The sequence below is a fragment of the Exophiala viscosa genome (genome assembly GCF_022695815.1).
Source record: "Exophiala viscosa unplaced genomic scaffold EDD37scaffold_13, whole genome shotgun sequence".
NCBI lineage: Eukaryota > Fungi > Ascomycota > Eurotiomycetes > Chaetothyriales > Herpotrichiellaceae > Exophiala > Exophiala viscosa.
The window spans coordinates 237827-264114 of record NW_026944365.1 but is presented as its reverse complement, the minus strand read 5'-3'; the positions used below and the strand labels follow the sequence as shown (position 1 = coordinate 264114).

Here is a 26288-nt window from a genome sequence, read left to right as displayed (position 1 = left end):
CTATGGTATGCTCCGACCGATTCCTGTTGAATGTCTTTACGTGATCTTTTCCAAAGCCTCATCAACTCGTGTACTTGCTCCACGAGTACCGAACTCTCTCGCAAATTGTCTGCTGCTTCAAAACTCGAAACCTCACACTCTCTGCCAGTATGAGTCTCCTGGAGACGTTGTTCAGAAATTCCGGTCTGGACGAGTCGCAACGAGGTGCATGGGCATGGGAATACTTGACACAATTTGGAGGAAGCCAGCTGGGTAGTCCTACACCGGGCCTGAAGGCAACACTGACTTTCCACCAGAGACAAGGTGTCCTAACATACCCAGATGTCGAGAGGACTCAATTCAACGAAGTCATCAAGGAGGGCGACCTTGTCTTCGCGATACTAGATCAGAGTCCCGGCTTCTCCAAAGAGTGTTTCGTGGTCATGAAGTCAGCGTCGACTTCTACCACTGGCCATGCTCAGCGAATGCATGAACTCGCTCTGATCACGTATGAATCGTACGCGGTTGAAGAAAAGGCCTTGCTGAAGCTCAATTTCAAGTGGGGAGATTTTGTGGTTCTCAAAACCTCATGCATCGGCCCATTGTTTGAGGTTAAGGATATTGAGCCGTTCAGCGATGGTCAAAAGCCAGCCTGCACCGAACCCAGTGTCGAGTCAAATACCTCGATATCGGAAACAAGCGCTGTGAGCGGCAAACGATGGACGGTCATGGTTCATATTGTCGATGCCGAGGGGATCGGATGCTGGATGAGACAGGATGACGTGATCAAGGCACCGATAGAACTCGTGTCTCGGCTCGAGATGCAGAAGACGAGGGGTCTCAAGAGAATGAGAGATGAAGATATGGACGTGCCTGTGCGAGATGCACAGAGGAGACGTATTGAGGAGGAGGAGATCGTTCTGCAAGATGATGAGATTGGCCTTGTCGAGGAATATTAGAACATTCGAAAGAAAGTGAGAGTGGTCTGACGGCAAAGCTGAAGACACCTGGCACTGAAGAGGTAGAAGAGCCTGAAGACCAGACAGAGAAAGAAGAGATTGGAGGTGTTGAGTCAGATGAATCTGCAGGCAAAGACGAGGGTAATTGCAGGGCTATACGATGTCCATATAGTCCTAAAATGAGTAAGAAGACCTGAAGAAACGTTGGATATACAGGAGCCGAGCATGCTGGAAGAATAAGATAACTCGCTTTCAATACAAAATCTAAACTCACATCGCCGCTATCATGTCTCATATAGACTCGGGATGTGGAAGTCGTTTCCCCCATTCCTCCTCGTCGTCTCCCTCGGTTGCCCAAGACATCCCCTTCACTACGTATACTATACCACAGTCAACGCATGTGTGCTCAAGGCAACCCCATCCTCTTCGTCGTCCGCTCATTCAACCCCCAAGCCTGACTACTCGAATCATGCACCGTAGTCCGTCTCATATCACGCTTATATCTGCCTGCAAAACTGCCAACGCTAGCGCGGTGCATAACAGCCGTATTATCCCAGCAGACCACATCTCCATTCTCCCGCCACTCCACGCTAATAACATATTTATCCTGTGTCGCGTGCGCGAGTAACCGTTCAATCAATTGCGTCGATTCAGGTTCCGGCACACGACTCCCGTCCTTATACTCCAGGTGGTGCAAGTGATTGGCGATATATAGATTCGTACGACCCGAGCGTTCGTGCAATTGGACAATCCGGTGTCGTCCGAACGGGTATGCCTCTGGGTCGAAATCCTGGACAAATTCACTGTCTGGTGCGGCTTTCCGCCGCGAGTGCCATAGGCTGTTGGCGCCGATGTAGTCGTTGTCCAATAGCTGGGTCTTGAGGTCTTCGGGGAGATCGTCGAATGCGGTGCGGGTGTCTGCGAAGTCGGTGTTGCCGCCGTGGCCGGGTGGTGGGAGCTCGTGGGCCCGAAGCAAAGAGTAGCCTGCGCGGCGAGGGTTGAAGGCCGAGTCACAGTGGAAGAGGCCATTACCCTGCAACATTTAATTCAGTATGCGTCTCATGTTGTGGTCATGATGTGATCCCATACCCTGCCCATTATGTCTCTCTTGCTGCCAACCTGCACTAGTGATCCATCGTCTTCTTGGTTCGAAACGTCAAACAGCTCGAGGAAGGGGAAGCGGTTTATCCGGCCGAGAGTCATGTAGGGTTTCACGTCGTCTAGTTCGCCGAAGAGGCGGGAGAACTCGACATGTCGGGCGTCGTCGAGGCCGGCCTTGCGGAAGACTAGGACGCCATACTGTACTGATCAGCTACGAGCAGGATCAACGACGTGTAGAGAACATACCTTTGCGCTTGCATCAGATATCTCTTGAAAGACTTCTGGTGGAACAGGCTTGGTGAAATCAATACCAGACACCTCCGCGCCAAAGGTGGGCGCAAGCTCGGTGACTTGGATGTGCTGGTATTCTGGGACGGTGGCGTGCGGCATTCTGATGTGCAGCGGGTCAACAGTAATGGGAGACTGTACTACAGCCACTGCCAGTCAGGTCAGTCTTCGAATCTTGCCCGAGGTGGATGGATGGATATATAGCCTTAACAGGTCGTTCCCCGGGTTGAGGCTCGGTGGCTCCGATATCCGTCGCCTCCCACGCTTATCTCCAACTTCAGTATGGAGAAGCCCGACAAGGGCGTGTTTTAGCCATTCTTCAGGCATTCGGAGAATTTCCACCTCTCAAATGAGGGCGGCTCTGGCCTGGTGCATTCCGAGGAGGCCGATGAGTTGCTCCAATGTCAATACTGCGCCTTTGGGATACGCCCTTCACTCGCGCCCTGTAGCCAGCACCAAGCCTTTCAAACCGCTGGATGATCTCAAGAGCAGTTTCTTGATCCTGTGAAACGATGCTGCGGAGTCAAGGCATGAGATTCGAGGGATGGAAATTTGTTGTTAGCCATGAATGATCAATTGCTCTCCTGGGGCCTCCGTGACCCTGTATCACCTTATGTACAGCTTTTCGATGACTTCTCCAATCACTCCATTGTACACCTTCTCGACGACCTCTTCCCAACCACTCCGTTCTGATGCGTATTCACCGGTACCAATATTCAGGCTTGACATAATCGGCCATGGTCTTTGGCTCTTCGTAACCGTGGTGGTGGTGGTCATGCGGGTCATCAGGGGGTCCAACGTAGTCCATTCTGTAGGTGCTGCCACATTCGGGGCATCGTTCAAATGGTCGCTTGCGAGATAGCTGACCAAAAGTTGTCAGTATACCTCTTCGGTTTCCAGCACAAGATGTTGTGGCCATAGAAGCCACGTGAAGGCAATAACATACCACTAGCCATTTCACAATATGCGAGTCTGCAGGAGAACCTGTGCAGCCGGCTTGAATTTCGTCTCCAGCTGATTTGACAACAATTGGGTCATCGAATGTACCTGCATATCAACGCTGTCAGCTTCCATGTCGCTGTCTTCGAGTTCACAAGTTCTTTCTGTTGTTTGGTGTTCCGCTCCAATTTGACCATCACATACCGACTCTGTCTGAAGGAAGAGGTGACATGTCGAAAATGTCAATGCCCTGCATCTTTCCGAGGATTTCGAGACGCTCGAGACCGGTGGCTTGTTCGAGATCGGTAGGAATGGTACCAGGCTCAGCACCAGGTGGGAGGAGGTCTTTAGAACTCTTGATTTCTGTAGCAAACCAGCAACGTCAGTCCTAGTCGCTGTAACAAGCTTGGCCGCAACCACTCGGTGCAGACAGGCTGCTCGGAGGTCTTTGCTTTCGAGACGCACCATCAAAAGCCAGTAACTTCGCCTCAGGGTCACCAGGCTTCGGGTCCCATTTTCCACCTGTAACAAGCAATTAGCCGCGGAAGTCCGAGGAGCTCGCGGAGCTGCATTGCTGCGTCCTAGAGAGCTTCGAGGGTAACATTGACATACGACGAGCTGCGACAGTTGCGAAAGTTCGAGGGACGATCCGAGTTGGCTTGACTGGCACACGGCGCGCCAGAGAAAAGGCTGCGCGTGCTACCGACATTCTGAATTGGTGTGAGTGGAGAGGGAGGAAGGCGTTGAAAAGAGGTTTACCTCTGAAAGAAGGAGGTTATGTCGAAACTGCGTCAAAGTAATTGCTTGGGATTGGGTGGTCTGAGGTTCGCCGGAGCTGGCAAGCTCTACTATCTTGGCAACAGCCTGACACGTGATCGTTGATGCTCTTTCACTATTGGAACAAGGCGACAACTTGAGGCGCGAGTCGTACGCGATGAGTACTTAGGTCGACGTATCATCTCAGTAGGCGTCTCAATCGTAGGCTTCAGACATTCGGTGCGTTGTAAAGCTGTTATGTTGAACACCAATGACCATCTCCGCAAGCAAAGACAGCCTTGCTTATGTAAACGCCAAGAAGGCTCTGGAATTGGTCACGTGGCCATGAAACTCGAGGCCATCTTTGGCCGTCTGCCTCGATCGCATTTATTAATGTAGCCGATCCAGTCTTCCTCTTGCCACGACCACTACACATCCCCAGCTCACCATTGAATCGCGCATCGAACTGCGATTCGAACCCTCTACGCAGACGCTCTGAACCAGCCAGACTTTAATCCACAGTCCACCTTTCGCATTCTTCACAATGGCGAACTACCTCGCCTCGATTTTTGGTACCGAACAGGACAAGGTAAGTTTCCATACGCATCTCTACTATGTTCGCGCATTGCTAACCAGATCTGTACAGGTCAATTGCTCATTCTACTACAAGATCGGCGCATGCCGACATGGCGACCGCTGCTCGCGAAAACACGTCAAACCCTCATACAGCCAAACAATCCTCATGCCGAACCTATACCAAAACCCAGCCTACGACCCAAAGAACAAGATGAACCCATCACAACTGCAAAACCACTTCGACGCCTTCTACGAGGATCTCTGGTGCGAAATGTGCAAATTCGGCGAGGTTGAGGAGATAGTAGTCTGCGACAATAATAACGACCACCTCATCGGGAACGTGTACGCACGTTTCAAGTACGAAGACTCCGCGCAAAAGGCCTGCGACACGCTCAATAGCAGATGGTACGCGGCGAGACCGATATACTGCGAATTAAGTCCTGTCACGGATTTCCGAGAGGCGTGTTGTCGGCTGAACTCAGGTGAAGGGTGTGTCAGAGGTGGATTTTGCAATTTCATTCACAGAAAGGAGCCTTCACCTGAACTGGAAAAAGAGTTGGAGCTCGGCACGAAGAAGTGGTTGAAGATGCGCGGGCGAGACGAGCGAAGCATGTCAAAAAGTCCCAGTCCTGAACCGACGAGGAAGAGATATTAGATATGTCGAGGGGGCAGCCCCAAGCAGCTGCAGAGACCTTGAGTGAGGGAGTCCTACATGTCCAGGCAAAGCGATGATCATTCTGGCACGAAGCGTCAAGAGCATGCACTAGGATGTCGAAATCATCGGTACAAGCTCCGAAGCTGCGACCTTTCACCCACCCAAGCACCATGTGCAGGAACCTTTTGCGACACAAAACTGTGCCCCTTTGGCTGAGAGGCGTCCGAGGAGAAAGGGCTCACATGATTGCCTGTTCCGGGCCAAACTCTGTTCGATACTGCCACCAGATCGTGGGCGAGATCGAGCAACGAGCCCCAAGATGGAGTGCAGTGTCTCGCCATGGGCTGATGCCGCGACACAACGTGGATGAGACTCGAAGGCTATGATACGAGGATTTGGCCGTGGGCTTTGGCACACTGGAAGTTGTCTTTGACGCCCTGCAGTTTCAGGGGCGACATTCAGAGGAGCAGGCCAACACAAAATGGAGTTACAGCGCCGTATGCAGATATAGTTTAGCATGCAGCGGACAGAACTTGAACAACCTGTCGATATCCATTCGAAACCCGTCGAGTTACATGGTGTTCTTGCGAACAAAATAAAAGAACGATCAGGCTCAATTAGTCAATGACTGTTTGAACTCTATATGTCTATATGCGGCCTCTCAGACAGACCGATGTGATGACATGGTGCTCGTAATGTCGTTAGTCGAATCTTCCGTATCCCGTCGGAAGTCCTCGTGTGATCAGGTCTGATGATGACCATATCCTCTGCAGCCCATCCTTGAGTCTTGTTTCACTCAATCCCTTCATTAATCGCTGACGACAGGACCGAGCTGTCGCGCGTCTTCGTGGTCTCCTCCATCATTGCTCCTCTGGTAGCGAATAACGCCATGTTGAAATATGTTGACCATGATGCGATGCCAGCGCAGTGTCGTCAACGTTATAGCGCCTTGAATGGTCCCAGCTTCGTGTACCACAGCAGGACCATGACAATCCCAACGACGACACATACGAAGCCTAGTGCGATGAGCCAGCCCAGCATGCGTGTTCGACGTTGTTTCTTGTGGTTGCGCTCAAGCCATGAATCTCTGTATGCCAACATTAGTATACCACCATCTCAGTACACATCGATCTCCTCGACCACGTACGCTTGTTTCAAGACAGGTCTTGAGGACGCGGTGGAAGTTGATTTTGAGTCTGATATATTGGCCTGCTCTTCATCCATGTGTACCGCCATTGAGAATCGTCGCCAGAACGCGGGATCTCGAACGGTGCCCATGATGGGTGTGATGAAGGGTATGCAGAACTTTTTCTCGATGGATTGGGTGCTCTCTATTTCCGGGGTCGAGATGATGAAGTGATCTGACCTGGGCTGTCGTCTGTTCTGTCAAAGATAGTGGTGATACGAGTAGAAGGTGGTTTGCAAAACGAGTGGACGATGCTGATGCACGAACGAGTGAGTGCACCAGATCTGGAGGGTAGGGAAGGACAGAATGCAAGAGCGACCGTCTTCACATTCGCAAGCTGCAAACGGGAGAGTCAAGAGAGAAGTAACACAATTTGTTGACTGAACGAATCGAGAATGATACAAACTCTCGCAGGGAAGCTCTTTCAGGGTACGAGTACCATCTCCATGGTGGAGAGTTTGCTCTGATTAGATCCGGAGGCGATTCGGTCAGAAATCCACATGTCTGAGAGCACCGTAGTAAGTAGTGTCGCGTGGACTTTGCACCTTTGAAGCCACAGCGTTAAGTTAGTTGGCGAGCCTGGCGAAAGACCGCGGCAAGCTGCTTTCCAGAGACACCTACGGGAAGGGAGTAGTGAGTGGACGTTGGGCCGGAATACACAATCTCCATCAACGCCAATCATCGGAGTGGGACATCTCGTCAATCTCTGGCCCAATCGACGGGGATGCAATTCAACGACGGCTGCCACTGCCCGGCAAAGCTATTGATTGGGCTTGCACGCTTGTCAGGCGAAATCGTGCAGAACGCAGTGGACAAAAAATCAAAGACGAGCGTGGCTGTGAAAGACGCGAAGGTTTTGATGAAAGGTGGAGTTGACGGGAGATTAGATGCCACCAGATGCCACAAGTTGCAGAACTGTCAATCAAATCAATCACCGACGGGATGATGGCGGCACATGTTTCTTATCTGGAGAGCCTCATTCTGACATCCTCATTACCTTTTCCGACAGAGATGCTCCTTATTCGGATGCATATGAGGACAAGCAGTGAACCACAATGCCACAACGACTGCAAGTTGAAGTTTATGAGCAACTAGCATTCGGCATCCTCCTATTTCAACATGGTCGTGTGCCGCGTTGCTCTGCCGAAGTTGGCCAGCAAGAAGGCTAACAACGATGCTGACGACGACAGATACACGATTAAAGGGAGACAGTATTGCTACACGGAAGTTTCTGGTCGAGGGATTGAGGTATGCATCGGTCCCGGCTAACTTATCAGCCATCATGCTCAAAGCTTTTGCCCAAGACGAACTCCTGGTCCGATCCCCTTTACAATGCACACGGCTGAGATAAGGCTACGGCAAATTGTAGGCGTCTTATCTTCCTTGGCGAGGCCTGTAAGCAAACCAGGGGCTTGCTGTGAGGCCCCAAAGCACAAGTGCTATGGTAAGAAGAATCATTAGGCAGGGAAGGCGAGATCATCACAAGGCTGGGGTACCTGGTCATGGTTCCTATACACAGTGTGTTTCAGATGGCTACGGTAACATCGACGATTGTCATTTCCTCCAGCTTACCGACGAAATGCTAACTATAACCATTTTTCTGAACACCGGACTGATAACGTCTAGCACCAGTCCAGCCACTCAAAGCCCTCCAGCCTTGTCTGCTTCACTGGTATTCACATGTTCCACAGTAGCCTCGACCTTCTCAGTCATCAACTCCTTCACTCCCTTCAGGAAGAAGATCGAGACCAGTGCGAGGACGACGAAGGGAATGATGCTGGCCCATGCGAGTCGATAAGCATGTGCGTACTCGTTATGACTCGCGTCCAAGGTTTTGTCCAGGATTGTCGAAGTCAGGCCAGGTACCTCGGAAAAGCCTGCTCCGCTAGCCAGTGCCGTCAACAAGGCCGGTAGGGATGACTTGGGCAGTCCTGCACTAACTGCAGCACCACCAACGACTGTCGCATAGGACTTGAGTTTGCCGTTGATGATAGCATCCAAAACAGCAGATCCAAAGGCTCCCCCAATTGCACGAGCAGAGAAACCAAGTCCGGTGGCCGTCGAGAGGAATGCATGAGGTGCAGTAAATTGAACCAGGGCGACAATGAGAGTAAGTGGTCCGGATTGTCCAATGCCGGAGAGTACATTGAAGCCAATCTGCGCATGATTCATGCTGGGCGTGATTGTCGCATAGCAAATGGTCCTGCAAACTGTCAGTATCGTTTTGATATGGAAAGCCTGTCAACCTACACAACGAGAAATATCACGAACGTCCCAATCAATGGAGATTTCAGATCCTTGTATTTTGTGGCATACAACCTGGTCCATATCAGTATTGTCCAACGGGTCACCGTACGAGGAATGCGGCCTTACGTGATGGGAATCGAGGCAAAAAGAGTCACGAGGTTGTAAGACAACTGTCGGATCGAAATCTTCCATGCGTTCGTCTGGAACCCAAGGTTTAGGACGATCTGAGGCGTCACGCTGTTGACGGCGGAGTAGAAGAGCCAACCCTCAACGGCGAACGCGAACACCGAAAGAGCAAAGTTGGGTGAACCCTTGAAGAAGACGTGAGCCACCAGGCCATCGGACCGCCCCTTCCATTCTGGTCAAGTGTCAGTCCGGACCATTGCATTGGGAGAACTCTTTGCGTAACTTACCATACAGACAGAACAACACCAGGATGCCGAGCCCGATCCCGAGCGGTGCAGCAACGTGAGCATCGGACCATGCATATGCACCACCTGCCCAATCCAGAGCCAGAAGGAGTAAGGTACATGCAGAAATGAAGAGCAGTGACCCGATTGGATCGCAAGCCCAGACGTACTGCTTCAGGGACATCTTGGGGTAGTCGGAGCGGCGGGTTGGGTGGTAGAACAGCATCAGGCCGAGGAAGCTGGCCAAATGGAAGGCGGCTTGTATCCAGAAGATGTCACGCCAGCCCGACGGTCTGGAGTTCGTCACGCCTCCTGAACCGAGTACGCCAACAAGTCCCCCAATTGCGCCAGCCAAGAAAGCGAAACCGTTTGCCAACGCTCTGTATTTAAGCGGTAGGACTTCGCTGGGAATTGCTTGGACGATTGAAATGGTGCTCAACGTGACGCCGATCAAGATGCCACCACCGATGAGCATGGGCATTGAAGTAGCTTTTGCTGAAATGACTGCACCAACGAACGCAATCAACGGAGGAATGGCAGCCAGGTATTTGCGATCCAGGACATCACTCAGCCGGCCCACGATCGGCGACAGCACAGACTGCATGAGCAGTGGTCCCTCTGGGAAGATTTGTCAGCGATTGAAGAAAGAAGTAGTAAAGGATTGACCAACGGATGATCCAGCCAGCAATAGCAGCGTCACCGAGATCGCGGATGATGAACGCTATCACGGATCCTGCTGCCACGACGACAAAGACTTGAGCCATGATGGCAAAGCAGGTCACGAATACCACAAGCCATGACCGCCAGCTCAAGTTGAGGTGCTCTGCCTCATTGAGTTCTTGAATATGCTCCATAGGAGCTTCAAACTCAACGGCATGAGCCCGGTCGTGTGCTCGGGTGTTCTCAACGGTCTCCATCGCCTGGATAGTATCCTTGTCGGCGGCCATGTTGTCCGTGGCAAGTTATGCGATACTGGGCACAAAATGAAAAGAAGAGTGTGCTCAAAGGAAGAAGCGGAGCGATCACCAAGCGAGATATAAAATGCACGGTCCGAGACGTGGGCCAACCACTCCTTGCTACTTCAACCCCGGCAGTTGATCTGGGGTCTCCTCCGGCCAGACTCCGATGCCGACCATCGTGGAGGTGAAGGATTCAGTCATGGCAGGCGTGCTGCACCATTCGATCTTGTCGAAAGGGTTCAACCTTGACAGGGAAGCCCTTTCCAATGAAAAGTCGACTGGGGGTATTTCCATCCTGGGCATTCCGCCAGAAATTGACGTGTTGTCGTTCGGCATTTGTCGAAGCCCACTTACGAAACTCTGCGTCAGGCCGATAGAGCCAACCAGGCTCCGGCTTTCAGGAAGTGATGTGCAGAAGTGGGAGATTCCCTGACTTTGGGGGATCGATTTGTGGTGCAATTGCGGAGAGGTTTCTGTGGGGTTCGCTACCCTTTTTCACCACCACAACATCTTATCCAACTCCCATTACTCATCTTCCTAACGGCCACCATGGATTACTTGTGTCAACAATGATTTGCACAGTGTTCTAAGACTGTCGGTGAAGATGTTCCGGCACGAAGGAGAAGTGGTCATGGGACTGAGTGTTTTTCAAGGCTGGTGCATTCTTCATGACTTTCCGGGAGTTCCCGAACATGACCTCTGTACACGGTCTGTATGTCATCACAGCTACAATATCTTCGACAACACCACACTGCTCGTCGAGTGAGCCTCTTCCCTGTCGATACAATGGAATTCCCCTCCTCGTGCCTTGGCGGCATCGGCTATACTTCTCGTTCATACCGACACCGCCTATGTCGGTGAATGGCTATTGTCGGGATTGAGCAGAAAGTATAGCCAAGTTGCTATGAATATGGACGCGTCAATTAGCCTGCGGTGATTTTGATATCGTTGCTGTGATGGCGCCCGAATCACAACAACTATTTGCAGAGCGAGTAGCTAACCACGTCTCATCTGGGTTGCGAGGTCATACACTCTGTTGTTGTCATCTCAAAGCACAGTTTACCGTACAATGGCTGCTTCCTCTCGTCAAGGAAATCAACAAGTTGAACAACAAACTCAAGTTAATGAGTCTGCTTCAACCATTCCTCCGTCAGATCTTGCCGAACTCAACGCATTCATCGATTCAACCCTCGAACACCAGTCTCCATCAGTCATTGCCGCACTCGGCACAGACAATGACATGGCCCTCGAACCCGAATTTCCGCTGGTCAATGGAGACCAGCACGTTCCTGACGTCGCCGCGTATTTTCAGTCGACAATGTCCGTTCCTAGAAAGGCTCCTACCTCAAGTAATATCGAACGAAAGCGCAATGCTTCCGTCGCATTCGAGGTTGACGAATACAATGACGAGAATGATGACTGGGACACGGATGATGACATGGACAAGGATGATGATGAAGAGGTCACAGATGAGCCCGTCACGCCAAAGAAAAGAGGGTACCAATTGAGAAAAGCCAAGGACGATGTCACCCGCGTCAAACCTCCTTCCAAGCATTCCAAACGAAGTGAGTCCTCCGAACCACTAGTATAGTTTGTGTGTGTGGTACTAACATGCGTTTGCGACGTTAGGGGGTGCAGTGTGGCATCGCGAGCGCAGAGAGGTGGAGGATGATGACCGGAAGAAGCTGTGTGAGAAGATTGACGACGACATTCTGCAGCAGGTTGACGATGCAGGAGGGAGTACGCCGGCGGGACGGGTCTTCAGATCTGCTCTTCTGATGATAGAGCGATTGCAGCAGGCGGAGAAATGATATGGTCAAGAATGACCTTGACATACCTCTCTTTGAGGGGCAAGTGGCCACCAGCACGGAGGTGCTTGTTTATGTAGAAAATGACCATGTGACACACCATTGGCAATGGATGACGAGATCCTCTTCCAGCTCATGCGCTCCCCAATTCAAAATGGATAACGGTATGCATATCTAAATTGAGATGCCCAGCCACATATCCAGGTCTAAACCCTTACTTAAGATGTTGTCCCTTCTCAGGTGCAATAGCCAGTCTATCCGCATTGCTCTGGTGTGCATCTTGACTCTATCAGATCCACTGTCTCCCACAACGCCCTCTAAGATTATAATCATAACTTCGAAGCCTTATTCGGGGTGGGAAAGACCGCCTTGTCATGTACACAAGTGACACACAACTTTCCATTGACGTACACCTTCCCCATGATGTTCGCCGTATGCCTTCCCGCCGACTGGACCTCGCAATCTATCGTCACATGCGAGTCCTTCGGCACTGGTCTCAGATAAGTCGTTGTGAGTGTGCGACTGACGTGCCCTCCGTCCAGGAATCCGGGCTTAGCTATCGTCAATAGAGCGGTCGACGTCAAATTATCGAGTAACGTCGCTGCGGCGCCGCCGTGGAGATTGCCGGATTTATTGCAGAGGTGCGAGGGGATGTCCATTTCCCATTTGGTGTTGTTGGCTGTGGCCTCGATGAGTTTGAGGTTGGTGTTGCGGAGGGCGTGGGTGTCGAAGCCGTAGTATGAGGGGTCATTGATCATTTGTTCCTCTAGGGCGAGGACGCGGTCTTGGATGTTGAGGGAGAGAAAGTCTTTGCGTCCGAAGACCGAGCGTGATGGGTTCTTCTCGGACATGGTTTCCACGTGTAATTGCTTTCAGTATGATGGGCTTCTTTCTGTGCAGGACAAGATTATGTCTTTCCCAATTCACAGAGGTGTTGTTTTTCTTCGTCTGCGAAAGATGTGAGGTATTGTTGATCTATCTAAGATCCGAATAAGCACGAACGACTGTTATGAAGGAAGGTCCTTTTGCTGGACATATATCAGATTACAAAGGGGATGAGCCGAGGTCCATCGCGAGACGGCTAACTTACTGATAACTTTATGGCCCAGAATGACCCCTAGCATCGTGAATTGCTAGGCGCTCACGTGGCGATAAGCGATAAAGACATGACAGTGTTTACCTTATGGTTATGATGCCACTTAACAAATGCACGGCCCCCAGTCAGCGTTCCCAGCGTACAGTACGGAGTACTGTAACCCTCGTCAGCCTCTGCTTGGCTGTCACTCGCTTCGCCTACAGCAAATGAAACGCCACTGAACAAACACCGGCCAGTGCTTGGGTTTTGGGCATGTTACAGCGCCCGGGTCCAACACGACTTGAATTCGCATGGGATAATGCTATCCCTCTTGATAACGCGCGTCGACGAAGTACCATCTCAACATTTCCCAACAGCACCGTTACCTTCGTGGCCATCTGACATGATCCACCCCGTTTCAGCCTTCTGAAAGAATCAAACCCTACATCTACCCTGGTTTTCCCTTTTGCCTTATGATGATCCCGCCGCGGAGGGATTCTCGCGATGACGGCCGAGGACGAACATGCCCCTGCCGAGACCTTCAAGACATCCAAGCGAGACAAATTCAAGGGAGCCCTTTCCCGGACAAAGAGCAAGTTCAAGAAAAACAATGACAAGAGTGAAGAGACGGAGCAGGGCCTCAGTGCCGACGTGAACGAGTTTCTTGCGGCGGGCAGGACGTCAACATCGAGTTGGAACTCCCAGAACACAACACCACATTCTCCTGCGACACACGGGTTCTCATCGACAGCGACATCGCCAGACCAGCAATCCCCCAGACCCTCGACGTCCGACTCGTCATCCACCATTCACAAGCCACCGAGAAAACTTGTGGTGCCACGGATTGATGTGTCCAATTCTCAAAGATGGCCTGCAGCGCAGCCAGTCCGGCAACAAGGCAGCCTGGCCGAGTCCGACTTCCTTCGACCAGAATACCACAGTCGAAGCCAGTCAGCCTCATCACTGTCCAAGAGAAAAGGGCGCGCGAGAGGACTCAGCGTGGCTTTTGATGACGATCCGCCTGTCATCATCGGCGAAGGAGGTGACGACGCACCGACCCCTCCCATGGAGATATCCAAGGCAAAATCAAGAGCCAGATCAGCCTCGCCCATGTCCACCCGTCAGCCACACGCGCCCGGGATGCACCACAGTCCGACGGCAGCGCATACACACTTCAGCCCAGCCCGTGGTCATGACCCGCCAGATGTTTTGAGGCCTAGAGGACTTCAAAGGATCCAGACGGGCACGTCTCCTACGTCGGCTGCGAGCCGTTCTTCGGCTCTGGACAGGGAATTTGAGATGACGTTGCGTCTGGGAGCGGGACACAACTCACCAGATAGTCAGGGCAGCGTTACGAATACTCCTGAGATCGTTTCGCCGAGGCCAGTACGCCCGATCAAGCCGCCGCCTCCAATCATGGAAATACCTCATCCCTCCGGTCTCAGGAAGGAGGTACCGAGAAATGATAGGACCGAGCACCTCCGCGAAGGAGATATCCTGCGACTATCCCACCAAGCCGAAGTGCATACTCCGCGCTCTAACGAGAGGATCACTCCTGGACAAAGGCACTATGTTGGCTGAAAACAATCGATTCGCTATTCTATCGTGCTATGCAAATGATGGAGTCTGTCATGCAATCGACATTCAGACACGATTCACGACGAGCTATTGCTTCCAAGAGCTTTGAAGCCCTGGATCAGGTCGTCTAAAAGGTCCCTGTCGTCCTCGATACCGATGCTCACCCGCAGGAGGTCTTTCTCTACTGTGTCATCCGTCATGGTGCGCCACTCGATCAAGCTCTCGACTCCACCCAAGCTCGTCGCATGATGGAAAAGATGCAGCTTGCTGGGCAAGGCTCGAGCGAGTTCGGGTGTCTTCATGACGATGGAAAAGACCGGACCATAACCATTTGGCATCTGCTTTCGCAACCAGGTCTTGTAGTCCTGAGTTTGCAGACTTGCATGATGAACCTTCTTCAGCACAGCTTTTATGATCTCGACGTCTGATTGCGACAGTCCTGTGCCTACCGTGTGCCCGGTCAACGCACCGTCAAGCGCGTCGACCAGTCTCTGTGCACTCTGGCTTTGCCTCTGAATGCGCAGTTCCAGCGTCCGCACACTTCTTACTCCCAGCCAACCTTCGAGACCGCCCATGACCGCACCGAGGTGTAGCCGGTCGTCCACCATTCGGGGGATCCATTCTTTGTTCTTGACCGCCAACACACCACATAGCATATCGGAGTGTCCGCCAATATATTTTGTGCCGGAGTGCATGACAATATCGGCGCCATGTTTGAAGGGGTCTTGCAAGGGTGGAGGTGCGAATGTGGCATCGACGCTCAGGTATGCGCCTCTCGAGTGCGCGATATCGGCATAATGTTGGATGTTGTATGCCAGTCCTGTAGGGTTGACGGGTGTCTCCAAGTGCAGGAGGTCACCTTCCTGGAGATCTTCTGGTTTGCAGTCTAACGGGAGGAGTTCTAGCCCCGACAGTCTCTGGTGTATTTTCAGCACTCCATGACATCCATGGTAGCCAGCGCCGATTGCGACGCGCTTGGGGTTCAGGAAGGTTATAAGCGCGTTGAACGACGCAAGACCGGAAGAGTATGTGAGAGACGGTTGACCCAGCAGGATGGTCAGGATGGCTTCGAGTCTGGTGGTGCTGTGGGTAGTCAAGCGGGAATAGCAATGCTCGCCCGGGTCGAATTTGGCACCGTCGCGTTCGTGAAAGGGTCGCAGTCGCTCGGGATCTTTATCGTAGCGGAATGTGGTGCTGACGTGGATTGGGGGCGCGACGTCTGTGAGAAGATTGAGAGGGTCGTCGGCATGGATGGCTTGTGTGGCGGGTGAGAGGGAACTTATGTCCAACTGGTGGAGGTCTTCGAGTCCTTCGAGATCGTGAGGGTCGACGGGCGCAGGAGGGTTACTCGAGTCCACGGTGTGCACTCCATTGGTGGTGGCCATGCTATCTCTTCTATGCCTTTCAATGGCTCGTAGATTAAGTGATGCCCCAGTCTTGGTAGTCGAGGGTGTCAATACATGCCAGTGGCTACGTTGTTGCAAGACGAGAGATGTGTACAAAATTCAGCAATAACGTGCTCGATTGAAATGGAAGCGGCGCATGCGTGGACTTGTACGTAGTACCGGCGAAGGGCGCATCGTCTTGGCGCAGCCTGTATGTTTGTCCCTTATCGATCACTGAACATCGGCTGATTCGGAATTGTTTTCAGCCTCAATTCCGTCCCAGTCTACTCCGTAAGCACCCAATCTATCAACTTAATGAACATGCTTCCTGAGTACTGGTATCGTCGGTTTGGAGCTCATTCACGTTGTCGACCATAAATCCGCCGTCCGGGTGGCCCCATTACCATTAAACGCTGTTTAGGAGTTACTACGACATCTTTAGACATACATTATATAGGTATCGTGCCTCAAAAGATCCGAGCAAGATACCTGTGGTAACCAAAAAAAAAAGAACACCAAAAAAAAGAACACCATAAGGTGGATGAGGAACACCCGATTTGCTGATGAGAGTTAGAAACTTGAGGAGAATTTGATAGAATTATAACAAGTCGACGTACAACGCTGAAATATTGTCAGGACAAAGATCATTTGTATGTGAAAGGCGGCTAAACACGTACGATAACCTTCTAAATTTCCAGAATTAGTAAAAGGTCAGGACCAGAACACAAAATTCGTACTCGATAATCCCAATCTGGAGTCGAACTGAAAATTGTCAGTAATTACCATTGAATGAAGAATGAGGCAGTATTACCGCGCTACCGTTGCTAAATTTTGTCAGATCCTGTAAACAGGCACAATTGATAAGGTAGACGAACCGCCAGCTCCCCGGTTTGTGTGCAATATTTGTGAGTAGAATCTGCATGGATAAATTATATAGATACGTGTTTGTCTCGGCACGTGTACTCTGGCTTTGGTGTGACCCTTGTGCGACGCTAATCCAGAATAGTAAATTATATATCATACCTGCTGTACGACTCAGAATCGACTTCCCAACCCGCACGCAAGTCATGCTTATTTCTGCATGGAGTCAAAGTGCAAGCGCGTACGACTCAGTCAGTACCAATAGTCTCAATTTCCATCATGAGTGCGTTTTACACGCGTGCAGTGAAAAGGGTCTCTTTCAGTGGTGACTTTTGAAATGTCAAGTGCCAAGACTTACGCCTATACCTTTGTAGGCGTAAGTTACCTTATCTACCACAGTACCTAGGTAAGTGTGGGGGATACCAGGTATTAACTTAACCGTATTCCTTAGGCTTATATCACAGTGCACACGTGCCACACGAATTTATAACTAGAACATAGAAGCGGATAACTACCAAAGACACACGCTCGCGCTTTGTGTTTTAGGCTTTGTGTTTTTCGCTCTGATGGCTACTTTACTCGATGGACGCGGGGAATCAAACGTTCCCGGTGCCTCAAACGCCCCAGATCCTTCAAACAGTTTAAAACGCCAAGGAATGCTACTCGAGCACGAACTCCCTCCACCTGTCGATCTCGGTGAACACGTACTTAATGACATTCTCGCCTGTGATTTCATCGATGACTTGTCATTTGTCAAGACATCTTGTCAATTTGATTCGGAATGTCTGGCGAAGTTCGCTGTCCACTTCTGAGTGTCCTGGCTCTGTCACTTACTGCGCCACATATACCGTATCTCAAGGCACTACGTTATAATGGCTTCATCGACGGGCATCTCGATTCCTTGCTACTGGCCTCACTGTCAACAAATGACACATGACATGAGGCGCCTTGCAGAACACATTCAAAAGCAGCACAAGGTCACTGAAGGGTTTGGCTGCCGCCACTGTGGGTTCAAGCACTCTTCACGTGAAGTAACCCAGTCTCACATCTCCGTTGAGCACCAAGAGCAAGAGAATCCACCGGCAGCCGCCTCTGCTCTGGCACATTATTACCGAAGAAGATACAAAGAGAGGAATGCTCACTTGCTCAATATCCCTGACGCTGCCTTTTGGCAAAGGGGGGCGAAGGGCGGCAAACGGGCATGTTCCGAAGAGGGCCGCTGCCCAGAGTGCGACGTCAATATCACACCTTACAACAAAACGAACATTATAAGGCACTTGCGCCAGAACCACTGCATTGTTATTGACATCGACTCTACGCGATTACTTCAACGCCACAGTAACCGAGAAATAGCTGACATCCCGGCTGACGTATACCCAACTTCCGTCCATGCAGAAGACGTTGATTTATCCGATATCGACGAGCATGAAGATGCTGGGATCATTGATGATGGCCACTTCGACAACGAAGTTATGGATTGGGATCAGATCCAGGTCGACCAACCATTGGGCACGAATAAAGAGTCGGGAGAGTCTGCCCCACTTAATGGTACAGCAACGCTCGACACGCCTGCACCATGTCCTATTCTTAGCCCGAAAGCCCAGTCGACATATACACGGGATACATTCTTGAGCTGTCTCAAAGAAGGTTCAATCTTAAATATCAAGAATGCTCTAGGCATGAACGAGACAAGAACATTCAATGGCAGACAATATCGTGTGCGGAGGGACGCCCCCATTAATTCAATACTCGACTCCAAGGAAATCGTCTGCGCTCTCCTTACCAATAGTGGTTGGCATTGCCAAGTTCCACAGTGTGGAGCATCGATTGACGAGATATTTGCGATTGACTTACATCTTGATGCACATGGCGGGCCAACTTAACGGAGTGGTACTGTGGCGACCTGAGCTGTAAAGATGGTTCCGAGAAAGTTTTCAACAACCGCGAAGATTTCAACTTCCACATTACGACCGATCATCAAGGATCAAGCTATAGTTTTACAGCTCTACGTCGCGTTCCGAAGACAGAAGTTCTGGTAGCTCGCCTGGCGAAGCAGTTAAGACTTGAACATACCACTACCCAGCCATCGGCCTCCGAAGATGAGCACATCGAAGCGACGGCCATCGCTCGAAAGGAGACAAGTACGACCATTCGACAGGATACGATGGACAAAGATGCCTCCGATGAGTCGGACGATGAAGATGCTCTTGTTAAACAAGAAGACCATGCATGGGCCCAGCTTCGTCGATTCTTCAATGCAGGAGTCGCATCTCGGTCTGAAGCAGAGTCTGGATCAGAAGATGATAATGCTTTGTCCGAGGATCGCGAATTCCGTCGACACTGCAACGATCGCTATGTGTGCCTTTCAGATAAGCCGAAACAAGGTCTGGTTCCCGTAATACATCCACCCAATTACCTTGTTGAAACGTTAACAAGTATCCAATGTATGACAAAGGAAGACGCTAAGGATTATCTCATAACTTATTGCAAGTTTTGCAGATTGCTTGGAACCAATGACCCAAACGCTGTCCGTCGAGCCCTTGGCTTACCTTCACACGAAAGGCGGGAAGCTGAGGACGCATGTCAGCGTCAAGACTCTCCTTCGCAGGACGAGGCCGCTCTGGAGTCATACAAGGTCACGGTCACTCCCATGTCAGTCAACCAACCACAAGATATCACATATCTTGCCCATGGCCTGGATGCGAGTATGTAGTACATATTCGCTCATTCACAACCCGCTCACGGGACCACGGATCAGCAAGATACTCGATTAGCGTCCACGTGCTGGCTCATCATCTGAGCTGCGTATGGCAATGCCCTGAAGAAGATTGTGCATATTGCGTATATCGCTTGCCCTGGAGACTGGAGCGCCATCGCTTGAATTGCCATGTGGGTAGTCCTCTGCAATGTGGTCATCAAAACTGCAACAAGGTTTTGGTGGACCAACCTTTACTCAGCAGAGGACATACCGTTTATTGGACCCTCCAGTCTCACCATGAATTCCACTTCAATCAGCACCTCCGCGGTCTTCAGAAGCAGGTCTCAACCGCAAAGGCCGAAACTTCAACTGAAGATCAGAACGCTCAAAGACATCTCCCTTCCACCACTAAGTACCTCGAACAGTTCCGCGGAAAGAGCTCATTATACCTAACGGGGCCTCGCCAGTCATACCGTCGTTCATGCAACCACCAAATCCTTGCACAGCACCATATTGAACCTGAAGACATCAGTATACAAGGCAGCATGGCTTGCACAGGATTTTGGTATTGGAATCGTCATTACCCCTGCGCCGACTCAGTGTCTTTGCATCTGGGCACAACAATGCTGATCTTTGTCCCGTCATTGTTGTTGTTCACAGTGGCGCCGACGTGCGATTTCTGTGTCCATGCTATGTCTCTCATCTCCCGGTATATTGCAAGCTTGCCACTACCACTCCATTTTGGCCTAAAACTTGCCGAAGGCCGTCAGCGGATAGGTATAGGCTCCTCTATCAGCGATCATTCTTCTTTTCTTCGAGTCGTGCAAGCACAGCGTCTATTGATACCACCCATGGCTGAAAGATATAGATGGATGAGAGAGTTTTGTCCCGAAAAGATATTCATCGTAGATTTCGAAAGCGTACGGCGCTCTGAGCGAGGATTACCTCTGCGGCTCGTCGAGTCACAGTCCGCAACGGCAATAACGATGTTATAGTCAGCTGCATAATCAATAACTCTGGCACTACGAATGAAGCATATGAGGAAGAGCTCAAGACTTCAGGCTATACCGATCCGCTGAGCTTTCGTTCAGCCAGAAGAATTCGAGGCTCACCTGCAGAGCGCTTCCCATCTAATGCAAAAACTTCAAAAGAGATCATCGACATACTACGCCGTGCAGGCCTAAGCCCGCATTGTCTATGGGTCGAATACTCGATGATGCTCTTTGACCGGAAATGCATGGAAACACTGATCAAAGAAGCCGGTCTCTCTGCTGATGGCATTCTCCCACCCCATGAGCGATGTTGGACTGTGGTTCAAGACTTTGCGCGCAGCTTGCCTGGTGAGTGGACAGATCGACGAGCACCTGAACGTTGTCACTGACCAAAGTCTCAGGATTGGCTTCATACCAGCTTGGTAGGGTCTTGAAGCTTATCAACCCGGGCAACCCCCACCTGCATAACCTTCATCGCTCCGAATCGGACACAGCTGTCCTGCATGACCTCTTGGAACGGTGGTTGTTCCTTTATGGACGTCTCCGTGAAACGCGATGTTAGCTCTTCGCGCAGGAAGTGATCTAGTAAATCACCAAATGTTACGATCATTGTCTGCAACCATTTGCGCGAAACGCAGCAGTGAGCCTGATGTAATTCACGTAGAATAGTACCCCGGAGAAGTGGAATCTCGTCGCATAACTCGTATGACTGTGTACAGGATATGCGTTCCAACGTTGCTATTGCCAAATGGTGCTCGTGAAAGAGAAGGAACTTGCAAGGACGCATCTCAATGTGTGTACGCTCTTCCGTGAGCAATAACATTGAAATTGATTCGGACGAAAGTATTCGGCTTGAGAGTCGCGAAATTTGGCCGCTAGCCCACGCCCACCTACGCTGTCTAGGATGGCATGTGTTCTCTGAGGACTCTGCTGTTTTCTCGGGACTAGAGCGCATGTTGTTGTCTGTGACGTACCTGCTTCCGCCGAGATTGAAGAATATTGGACGTGTCCAAAGCTATCACTTTCCGAGATTGCGGACGAAGACACACAGACTGACCCGCTCCAAGTCCGCCGAGTACTCGGTAGTTAACATGACGCTTTCCAGATAGGTCTGAGAGAATTCTACTTGGACAGCCTTACGTATAAGGCTTACCAATCTCCAACGGCCGATGTCGTTCTTGCATGTCATGGACACCAAGCATGGCGCAATATAAATAGGAGACAGCCATCTCTGTTGGCCATGCTGCATACATCACCAAGGTAGGGCAGACTCCAGGCTGGCCTTCAAAATCACCACTCGAATTCAGTCGTTGCAATTTGCCCAACCACAATGGCTCAACCCGGAAATGCGACCGGCCTGATTGCATTTAAGGGTATCGAACTTCTTACGAGCTTCACTCCTAATGGTGAGATCTACGAATTTCTGCACAAAGCCTCGAGCTCATTCGCGCCTCAGGCTTCAAAGTGTCAATACTCCTCGAGGAGCTGAAGGCGGCATATGGCATGACGTACACGTATCAGCTCATCGACATCTTCCAAGAGAACGTTCAGAAAGAGCCATGGTTCATCAAGCTTGGGCCTAACGGACGGATTCCAGTCATTGTGGACCATGAAAAGGGTGATTTTGCAGTCATGGAGACCATGGCCATTTTGAATTACCTCACAAGAACATATGATGCTCAGCACCAATTAAGCTTTGAGGATCCTCTCGATATCTGTACTGCAGAGCAGTGGATGGCATGGGTACAGGGAGGTCTAGGTCTGCTTTGCCCTTCTTCGCGCCCCCTATGGTCGTTGGTGTATTGTTCCATGCTGACACTCGGCTGTTCTGCACATCAGGACCTATGCAAGCGCAACTCAACCTCTTCTACCGTTTTGGCGCTGTGAAGATACCATATGCGCTGCAGCATTACTATGGTGAAACGGAACGATTATGGGGCGTCCTCAATACTCGCCTCGCAGAGCGTGACTATCTTGCCGGGCCTGGACGTGGAAGATACAGTATTGCAGACATGGCTGCGTGGCCATTCGTCGAGACCTGCTTTGTCAGCGGCATCGACATGGACAAGTTTCCCCACATTCAAAAGTGGTGGGATCGTATAGGCCAGCGTCCAGCGGTGCAAAAGGCCATGCGGATTCCTCTCGGGCAGGAGTTTCCCTACGGGTATAAATTGATGCAAGAGAAGATGAAGCAGGATCCAGAAGGTGTGGAAGAGAGCGAGCGTCCTCTCCGAGAAGCTCTCAAGACGGCGCAAGAGGAATTTGGATATGTGTACAAGAGTCCGTAGGTCTAGCCGTGTCTTCTCAGCCTTCCGGACGTCGGACGAAAACGAAGACTTATTTATGGAGTGTGTGTGGACAAGGCAAGGCTGAGGTTGACAAGGCTGATACTCCTGAACCGAGGCACGGCAGAATTCCGCCAACTCCAAACTGCGGAGATGCTCGTCTATCTCGATAACACTCCAATGCGGACTACAAATCTGGAGATTCCCTTTCTCGTGCCTGTACCTTCGAACCACTTCACCTCGACCAAGCTCACGATGTCTTCTGCTGCGCAAGGATCCCAAGAAGCACCCTGGCAGCCCATCGCACAGCGTAAACAAGCCGAACGAGCCTCCCGCATCCCCTCAAAATGGCACATCCCATCTCACGTCCTCCCTCGAGACCCTCCACGCCCTGAAGACGGACCGCAGAACGTCCTCGACACTCCCAGACAATTTCTCTCCTCCTCCGAAATTTCCATCACAGAATCCTACACACTCTCAACCCTCCTCACCGCCATATCCTCCGGCAAGCTCTCCACAGAAGAAGTGACACAAGCATTCTGCCACCGCGCAGCCATAGCACAACAATTAACAAATTGTCTGACCGAACCTCTCTTCGACTCAGCCCTCGCCCGAGCAAAATACTTAGACACGTACTTACGCACACACAAAAAGCCATTCGGCCCTCTTCATGGCCTCCCCATCTCCGTCAAAGACACATTCAACATCAAAGGCGTCGACTCCTCCATAGGCATAGCATCCCTCTGCCACAAACCAGCCACGCAAAATAGCCCCCTAATCGACCTATTGTTGTCGCTAGGATGCGTAATCATTGCCAAAACCAACATTCCCCAGACCCTGGCCTCGCTAGACTCGGTGAACAACATCTTCGGCCGGACCATGAACCCGATAAACCGCCTCTGCACGGCCGGCGGCTCCTCAGGCGGTGAAGGCGTCCTCGTTGCAATGAAAGGCAGCATGATCGGCATCGGAACGGACATTGGCGGCAGCATTCGCGTGCCAGCAATGTGCAACGGCGTCTACGGCTTCAAACCGAGCACCGGACGTGTTCCGTACGGCGGACAAGCGCTGATCAGCTTGGACGGGCTATCGCGCACGAGCATCACCGCCGTAGCAGGCCCCATAGCCCGCAGTGTCGAGGATATTGATGTATTTCTCCGCGAAATTGTCCCGCGCTCTCACCTCTTCGGTGAAGACTGTATCCCCACCCCATGGTCCAAATCTCCCAGCCAGAAGAAGAGCCTGAGAATCGGCATCCTCCGAAGCGACAACAACTGCACGCTCCTCCCGCCCATTGCAAATATCCTCGACGAAATCTCTTCCAAACTCCGCTCCACGCCGAATGTCACAGTGGTTGACCTACCATGTCCGCCAGCATGGACAAAATGCCAATCCGTCATGAGCAAGCTAATGGGCGTTGACGGCGGCGTAACAATGGCAAACCTCCTCGAAGCTACATCTGAGCCTCTTGTGCCATGGATGTCGACGCGTTTCCGCAAGGGTAAACCTCAACCTCTCACGAGGGTTGCAGAGATCCAGGCTCAACGTGCCGCCCTTGAGCGCGAGATGCTCAAATTGTGGGTCTCGGACGATGAGGAGGGCCGTCGTACCCAGACTCTCGATGCAATAGTTTGCCCTGTTGCGCCACATCCTGTCCCGCCGATCGAAGGGTACAATGCCGTTGGGATGACGAGTTCGTGGGTCCTGCTGGATTATCCTGCTGGTACGGTCCCTGTACGCGACTGCACTGAGAGTGACTTGCAGATTGGCAAGCCGCTTGGCGGGAAAGCCCTCGGAAGTTGGGATGAACGCAATCGAGAGTTGTGGGATGAGAGCAAGCTCGATAGACGAGTGTATCTTGGTACGCCATTGAGTGTGCAGATCGTTGTGCCGAGGTTGCAGGACGAGCAGCTCGTTGAGGCTATGGGGTGGGTGGACAGGGCGTGTAAAGGAAAAGGTGGTAATGTGAAGGCCAGGCTTTGATCATGAATTCGTAGTCCTTCAAATGAGGATCTATCGCATAAGAATCAACTTCCGGGTCCACCTGTGCATACCCCAGGATTCCAACTTAGCGCTACCTGCCCGGTAAGCGATGGCATCTCTCCAGTCTAAAAGAAGAAGAAGGAACAACGAGGAAGACCTGTTCCCAATCGCGACGAACTCGAATACCTCTCGTCCCTTGTCCAGATTCGTGGACCATTCTGCGAGACATCCGTCAATCTTGGAAACCTCACCTGATCGCTCGCCAGTCGGCATAGTGTCCAGCTCCGCGATGGTCGGAACCGGGATACTGAGCCTAGGATAAGCTAACCTAGCCCAATCAATCTTCAAGTGAACCACCATTCCCCAAAAGGCAATGCATCTGTCGTCAAGAGCAGAGCACAGTGAATGATGGTTGCTAAAATGCTCCGGTTGCACCCAAAAATGGTTTCGATTCATTTGCGTGACATCCGTGATACGTGGGACATGCGTCGAAATCTCGGTGCATATTACAGATTGCCTTGAGCCTCGAACGACCTTGAAGCACTTCACGAGGGTATATAGTCCCCGCCAAACCTTAGACCGGAGGGGCATCACGCTGCCAGCATGACTGAGCCAGGACCATGAAGGAAACGAATCAGTTAATGCTGTATACTCTCGAGTTTTTGAAAGGGGGTTCGTGACGTATCCAGCATAGTTCATGTTCGAAGTCTTCCTCGGTCAAGGCCCAGTGATAGTGCTTGGGCCTCTCTGAATACTCCAACTGTCTCAGTATTCCCTGCAATGCTGATAGACGGTCTCGGCTATATGTCAGAGCACGAGCGCTGTAGTTTAAGACCATGTTCCGAAAGACAGTACGGTAAATGTTAAGCTCACTCGATTGGAGCCGCAAGAGTGAAATCGAGCTCACGAGATCACTCTGGACCATGTCAGAGTGCTCAGAAAACCGAGCATAGTGGCCAGACTCAAGGTAGCAGTCTTCCTGCCATCTTGCTGATGGACAAGCTCATCTTACTTGGTCTGACTGAATATCAGATGACGGGCCGAAAGCAGATATTCCTGAAAGGTCCATGCTCGTTGTGACCACGAAGTTTCACCTTCCCAACCACGACGCAAGCTGACCCCTTCCGATAGGCAAATGTTGTTTAGGGAAAAAACACGACCTTGAGGACGTGGAGCGTGGATGCTGACACCAGGTAAGCCAAGATCATCTGAGTTCCTGGCAGGGGCCGCAATAATGGTGAAAACAGCATTGCTGTAGATAGACCCCATCTGTGCTATCTGGACCGACTTGTCCGTTTCGCAGTCTTGGACGATGCATAGGGCATCTACCCACAAATAACGCTGGTTCATTCCACGCAATATCTGGATGCTATCCTTGATCGCAGGATGGAGCTAATTGTCACCCGCTCCGTAATATTTCGGTCAGGTTTGCGATCCTGAGCGACATAAATGGATGTTCCCCCAAACATAAATTAAGGCCACATGGCGCACTGCTGCACTCGCCTCTGGCTGCATCAATCTCATAGTGTGGACGTCCAATAGTCGAAGTCCCGGCGTTCTGGCAAACG

General features: G+C 51.3%; 12 protein-coding genes across 12 annotated transcripts; 6 read left to right on the top strand and 6 right to left on the bottom strand.

The window, feature by feature from the left end:
- Positions 1-149: 149 nt before the first annotated feature.
- On the top strand, positions 150-938 carry EDD37DRAFT_653888 (uncharacterized protein; the record flags this gene model as incomplete). Its single annotated transcript, XM_062818626.1, has 1 exon — positions 150-938. The coding sequence occupies one exon, from the start codon at positions 150-152 to the stop codon at positions 936-938; it is 789 nt and encodes a 262-aa protein (XP_062666177.1).
- A 221-nt stretch (positions 939-1159) lies between these two features.
- On the bottom strand, positions 1160-2712 carry EDD37DRAFT_173057 (alpha-ketoglutarate-dependent 2,4-dichlorophenoxyacetate dioxygenase). The gene is made up of 4 exons (XM_062809879.1): positions 2539-2712; positions 2286-2476; positions 2028-2237; positions 1160-1971 (listed from the first exon to the last, which is right to left on the bottom strand). The coding sequence occupies exons 2-4, from the start codon at positions 2427-2429 to the stop codon at positions 1345-1347; spliced, it is 981 nt and encodes a 326-aa protein (XP_062666176.1). The 5' UTR covers positions 2430-2476; positions 2539-2712; the 3' UTR covers positions 1160-1344.
- A 315-nt stretch (positions 2713-3027) lies between these two features.
- On the bottom strand, positions 3028-3975 carry EDD37DRAFT_613036 (cytochrome c oxidase subunit VB; the record flags this gene model as incomplete). Its single annotated transcript, XM_062815417.1, has 5 exons — positions 3028-3189; positions 3274-3374; positions 3471-3629; positions 3732-3788; positions 3879-3975. 5 exons carry the CDS (start codon positions 3973-3975, stop codon positions 3028-3030), a joined length of 576 nt encoding a protein of 191 aa, XP_062666175.1.
- Positions 3976-4566: 591 nt separating this feature from the next.
- Positions 4567-5253, top strand: EDD37DRAFT_569689 (uncharacterized protein; the record flags this gene model as incomplete). The annotated part of the gene is made up of 2 exons (XM_062814237.1): positions 4567-4611; positions 4669-5253. 2 exons carry the CDS (start codon positions 4567-4569, stop codon positions 5251-5253), a joined length of 630 nt encoding a protein of 209 aa, XP_062666174.1.
- Positions 5254-5873: 620 nt separating this feature from the next.
- On the bottom strand, positions 5874-6990 carry EDD37DRAFT_172692 (uncharacterized protein). The gene is made up of 2 exons (XM_062809877.1): positions 6401-6990; positions 5874-6340 (listed from the first exon to the last, which is right to left on the bottom strand). Exons 1-2 carry the CDS (start codon positions 6529-6531, stop codon positions 6193-6195), a joined length of 279 nt encoding a protein of 92 aa, XP_062666173.1. The 5' UTR covers positions 6532-6990; the 3' UTR covers positions 5874-6192.
- A 965-nt stretch (positions 6991-7955) lies between these two features.
- Positions 7956-10527, bottom strand: EDD37DRAFT_173051 (major facilitator superfamily domain-containing protein). The gene is made up of 5 exons (XM_062809878.1): positions 9767-10527; positions 9100-9714; positions 8813-9044; positions 8690-8758; positions 7956-8642 (listed from the first exon to the last, which is right to left on the bottom strand). Exons 1-5 carry the CDS (start codon positions 10041-10043, stop codon positions 8081-8083), a joined length of 1755 nt encoding a protein of 584 aa, XP_062666172.1. The 5' UTR covers positions 10044-10527; the 3' UTR covers positions 7956-8080.
- A 597-nt stretch (positions 10528-11124) lies between these two features.
- On the top strand, positions 11125-11866 carry EDD37DRAFT_653882 (uncharacterized protein; the record flags this gene model as incomplete). Its single annotated transcript, XM_062818625.1, has 2 exons — positions 11125-11620; positions 11685-11866. 2 exons carry the CDS (start codon positions 11125-11127, stop codon positions 11864-11866), a joined length of 678 nt encoding a protein of 225 aa, XP_062666171.1.
- A 138-nt stretch (positions 11867-12004) lies between these two features.
- EDD37DRAFT_641083 (HotDog domain-containing protein) lies at positions 12005-12942 on the bottom strand. Its single transcript, XM_062817280.1, has one exon. It carries the CDS (start codon positions 12712-12714, stop codon positions 12193-12195), a length of 522 nt encoding a protein of 173 aa, XP_062666170.1. The 5' UTR covers positions 12715-12942; the 3' UTR covers positions 12005-12192.
- A 369-nt stretch (positions 12943-13311) lies between these two features.
- Positions 13312-14640, top strand: EDD37DRAFT_172658 (uncharacterized protein). Its single transcript, XM_062809876.1, has one exon. The coding sequence runs from the start codon at positions 13443-13445 to the stop codon at positions 14517-14519; it is 1077 nt and encodes a 358-aa protein (XP_062666169.1). The 5' UTR covers positions 13312-13442; the 3' UTR covers positions 14520-14640.
- Positions 14594-15901, bottom strand: EDD37DRAFT_569604 (cystathionine beta-lyase; the record flags this gene model as incomplete). Its single annotated transcript, XM_062814233.1, has 1 exon — positions 14594-15901. The coding sequence occupies one exon, from the start codon at positions 15899-15901 to the stop codon at positions 14594-14596; it is 1308 nt and encodes a 435-aa protein (XP_062666168.1).
- Positions 15902-17700: 1799 nt separating this feature from the next.
- Positions 17701-21014, top strand: EDD37DRAFT_653878 (uncharacterized protein; the record flags this gene model as incomplete). The annotated part of the gene is made up of 4 exons (XM_062818624.1): positions 17701-18553; positions 18679-19467; positions 20456-20800; positions 20854-21014. 4 exons carry the CDS (start codon positions 17701-17703, stop codon positions 21012-21014), a joined length of 2148 nt encoding a protein of 715 aa, XP_062666167.1.
- Positions 21015-21288: 274 nt separating this feature from the next.
- On the top strand, positions 21289-24720 carry EDD37DRAFT_697817 (amidase signature domain-containing protein; the record flags this gene model as incomplete). The annotated part of the gene is made up of 4 exons (XM_062820165.1): positions 21289-21858; positions 21909-22211; positions 22292-22736; positions 22761-24720. The coding sequence occupies exons 1-4, from the start codon at positions 21783-21785 to the stop codon at positions 24718-24720; spliced, it is 2784 nt and encodes a 927-aa protein (XP_062666166.1). The 5' UTR covers positions 21289-21782.
- Positions 24721-26288: the final 1568 nt, after the last annotated feature.